The sequence below is a fragment of the Suricata suricatta genome, chromosome 9 (genome assembly GCF_006229205.1).
Source record: "Suricata suricatta isolate VVHF042 chromosome 9, meerkat_22Aug2017_6uvM2_HiC, whole genome shotgun sequence".
Classification (NCBI taxonomy): Eukaryota; Metazoa; Chordata; class Mammalia; order Carnivora; family Herpestidae; genus Suricata; species Suricata suricatta.
Genome location: NC_043708.1, coordinates 90658541 through 90662779, shown reverse-complemented (window position 1 = coordinate 90662779; position 4239 = coordinate 90658541). Strand labels below are relative to the sequence as shown.

Sequence of the window (4239 nt, the reverse complement as noted above, 5' to 3'; positions counted from 1 at the left end):
GAATAAAGAGGAAAGTGGAAAACCTGGAAGGGAACCATTAGGACCCAGTTACAAAGACAGTCACAGCTAATAGTGGACATCCAGAAAGTCTAAGTGGGAGCAGGTTGATGGTAGGGGATAGGCATAGGGAGGCATGGGCTTAGATCTGTCAATTTTGAAAATAGTGACTTCTTTTTGTTGCCATCTTTCTTTTTTAATGTTTATTTATTTTTAAGAGAGAGAGAGAGAGAGAGTGTGAGGTGGGGAGGGACAGAGGGAGAGGGAGACACAGATTCCGAAGCAGGCTCCAGGCTCTGAGCTGTCAGCATAGAGTCTGACACGGGGCTCAAACTCACCAACAGTGAGATTATGACCTGAGTGGAAGTTGGATGGTCAACTGACTTAGCTACCCAGGTGTCCCTCTTTTTGTCACCTCTTTATCCTTGTGAGTATATCTTTTTTAAAATTTCTTCACTGCCATTTTAATGGGTTTCCAGGATGCAGCAGTGATAAACTACATGCATTTAATGTGCTATACTTTCCTGATAGTCCCATTGAATTTTTATTTTTATTTTTATTTTTATTTTAGTTTATTGTCAAATTGGTTTCTATCCATTGAATTTTTGATTTCAAGCAGTGGTTTTCATTTTAGGAAGCTCTTGAATGTTTTCCACATCTGCCTGGCATTTCCCCCGCATGCAATTAAGATAAAGTTAGACTATAAACCTGCTCAAAAACCTGGGTTTTAATCTTTCTAGGGTGTTGCTTTTTCCTTACCCATATTTGACGAGTTTCCCTATTTGCCTAGGCAGAGGTTTTTGGTCTCACATTTATTTGGTTTTTAGCTCTGTAAGAGAACCTGCTTTATAGAAGGAGGTCTAAATTGCTACTTCCTGTGGGCTTAGGTCTTTATCTCTTGTCCTGATGGCTCTTCCTGTATTGTAACACATTCCAGGGTCAGGACAGATTTCACATTAGCTCAAATGCTCTGGCATTCAGTCCCCTTTGTGATCCCATCACTACGAGTTCAGAAATTCACTTAAATTAGTTGTTTTTCCTATTGTTAATTTATTCAGCATCTCTAGGTGAATAAAACAAGAGGGTTTCAGTGTTTTTCTGTTGCTACATGTGTATGCTAATTCTATGATTCTGTGTCTCTTGAGGAGAAAGGAAGCAGAAACTACAACCTTCTAAGGCTCTTGTGTTTTAAAACAGGTAGAAAATACTATAAGATGGAGGATACGCCGGGATGAGGAAGGAAATGAAATTAAAGAAAGCAACGCTCGGATAGTCAAGTGGTCAGATGGAAGGTGAGTCTGAAATTCCTAGAATGTGGGTAGGAGGGATCAAACTTTAGAATAAAACCTTATTTTGGAGATGCCTCATATTAAAGAATTTCCATTGCCAAGTCCTTGGCATTGCACAGAAATCCTGAGAGAAATAAATAGGTAGTTGAGGGTCATAGGGGCTGGTTAAAGACATTAAAAGTAAGTCAAAGATGTAATTGTCCTTGCTGCCTATGGTATAGGTTTTTTGGAAATGTTAGAGCAGCTGCCTTCCCCATTGCATACTGCTCGGTATAAGATTACATGTCAGAAAAGCTGCCCCTCACTGGGAAAGTAGTGGAGGCTGAGTAAATGTCACAGGATGTTTTCCTTCTGAATATACTTCATTTGTAAACATAAACACAACATATATTGCTTCTATGTAGGTTGTTTTTCACATCATCCTTCCTTCTTTACTCTTTGCTTCTGAACTCTAAGGAGAGAGTAGCAGTTGAATCACATTTTAAGTAAAATAAAATTATAGAATGAAAGCTTTATGACTTTAATATGTGAAGTGTTTCTTCTTTTCAGTATGTCTCTGCATTTAGGCAACGAAGTGTTTGATGTTTACAAAGCTCCACTACAGGGAGATCACAACCATCTTTTTATAAGACAAGGTACTGGTCTACAGGGACAAGCTGTTTTTAAAACCAAACTCACATTCAGGTAACTATTATCAACTACAATATTTATTACAGTAAAAACAATGAATATAGGTATTGTCCAAAATACCTGACTCCTGATTGAACATAACCTGTATAATTCACCAAAGGGCAAGGTCTGGGTCTTAACTCAAAGATTCAAAGGCTATAATGTCAGGTACACTAAATGTTGCTCTTTCACAGGGAACCGGGTCATGTTACTCAAACTTACAAGAGACTGTTATGTAAATCAGAACTTCAGTTTATTCCAGTGATTACTATAACTGCCAGGGGCCCTAGAATACTTGCTGGTCAAGGGTGTTCCCCACTTCCCCCCCTCCAATAAGGTTGATCTGGAAGACTGATGACTGGGGGTTGGTAGTGTGCATGCAGTCAGAGGAAAGACAGTGAGTTGGGCGTGAAGGCTGCTGTGTTGGTACCACTCTGGGGTGTGTCCGCCCTGCAGCCCCGAGTCCTCGGGTCAGCTGGTGAGAGCATTCCCCTTCTTTAGACTGTGCAGGCACTACAGTGAAATGGTCATGTTTTTCTTTTCTTGATTCTAAGCAGGTGATCTTCTGTGGGTAATGTTTATCTTTAGAGAGGACACAATAATCTTGATTGTGACTTAGCTTTTTGAAAATTTTACGATGGTCAGAAGTATAGGCTTCAGCATCAGACCTATATTTCATTTCCATTTCCACATATGCGACCTTGTGCAATTTTCTCCACCTCCCTGCTTCAATTTCTTAATACATAAAATCATTATTTCATAGAGTCGCTTTGACAGTGAAATCCTATAACTTGTAAAATGCAAAGCACTGTGCTTGGTGCTTAGTTCCAGTAAATCACCTTGAGTGTATGTATTTACTGATTCTAGAAGACAGTTGTGCCTTGTAAAAAAAATGTTTTTTACTACGGCTTTTGTTTCTTTCCTTTTTTTAAAATTAATTTTTAAAAATCTTTATTTTTGTGAGAGAGAGAGACAGAGTGTGAGTGAGGGGAGAAACAGAGAGAGAGGGAAACACAGATGCTGAAGCAGGCTTCAGGCTCTGAGCTTTCAGCACAGAGTCCGACGTGGGGCTCGAACTCATGAACTCTGAGATCATGACCCGAGCTGAAGTTGGACTCAACCAACTGAGCTACTCAGGCACTCCCTGGCTTTTGTTTCTTAATTTCTTGTGAGATACGAATGTTTCAGTGATCCATAGACTGAAGAAAGTTTGAAATCTTCTCACCTGGTATGTGCAGTTTAGTGTCCCTGCCTTATTTTTTCCTAGAGAATAGCATTGGTTTCTGGTCTATTGTTTTTGTGATGTTGATGTGACTGGCTCACAGGTGCATTTGGTAAACAGTGAGGCATTCTTTTGATTCATTTTCTGCAGACCTCACTCTACAGACAGCGCCACACATAGGAAGATGACCCTGTCACTTGCGGATAGATGTTCAAAGACACAGAAGATTAGAATCCTGCCGATGGCTGGACGTGATCCTGAGTGCCAACGCACTGAAATGATTAAGGTACATTTGCTAAGCTCTATGCTGGGATTTTGGGTATAGGCACACCTCAGAGAGACTGTGGGTTTTGTTCCAGACCTCTGCAATAAAGCCTAATAAAGTTTTTTGTTTTACATGTAAAAGTTATGTTTACATCATATTGTAGTCTATTATTTTTTTGTGTGAGAAAATCTATTTTTTAATTTTTTTCTTTTATACTTTATTGTCCAGTTGGTTTCCATATAACACCCAGTGCTCATCCCAATAAGTGCCTTCCTCTATGCCCATCACTCCCCACTCCCTCCCCCATCAGCCTTCAATTTGTTCTCAGTTTTCAAGAGTTTCTCATGGTTTGCCTCCCTCCCTCTCTCCCAACTATTTTTTCCCCCTTCCCCTCCCCCATGATCCTCTGTTAAGTTTCCCTTATTAGACTTATGAGTGAAAATATACGGTATCTGTCCTTCTCTGCCTGACTTATTTCATTTAGCATGACACCCTCGAGGTCCATCCACATTGCTACGAATGGCCAGATTTCATTCTTTCGCATTGCCATGTCGTACTCCATTGTATACATAAATCACATCTTCTTGATCGATTCATCAGTTGATGGACATTTAGGCTCTTTCCATGATTTGCCTATTGTTGAAAGTGCTGCTATGAACATTGAGGTACATATGACCCTATGTATCAGCACTCCTGTGTCCCTTGGGTAGATACCCAGCAGTGCTATTGCTGGGTCATAGGGGAGTTCTATTGATAGTTTTTTGAGGAACCTCCATATTGTTTTCTAGAGTGGCTGC

The 4239-nt window shown here is 40.1% G+C and overlaps 1 protein-coding gene across 1 annotated transcript in view; it reads left to right on the top strand.

Moving 5' to 3' along the window:
- Window positions 1–4239, top strand: part of LOC115302018 (RNA polymerase-associated protein LEO1) — a 40042-nt gene that overhangs the window by 20231 nt on the left and 15572 nt on the right. The window contains exons 7-9 of the mRNA XM_029952007.1: window positions 1195–1289; window positions 1836–1970; window positions 3328–3463. Coding sequence (XP_029807867.1) covers window positions 1195–1289; window positions 1836–1970; window positions 3328–3463 — 366 coding nt within the window. The remainder of the gene's footprint in view (window positions 1–1194; window positions 1290–1835; window positions 1971–3327; window positions 3464–4239) is intronic.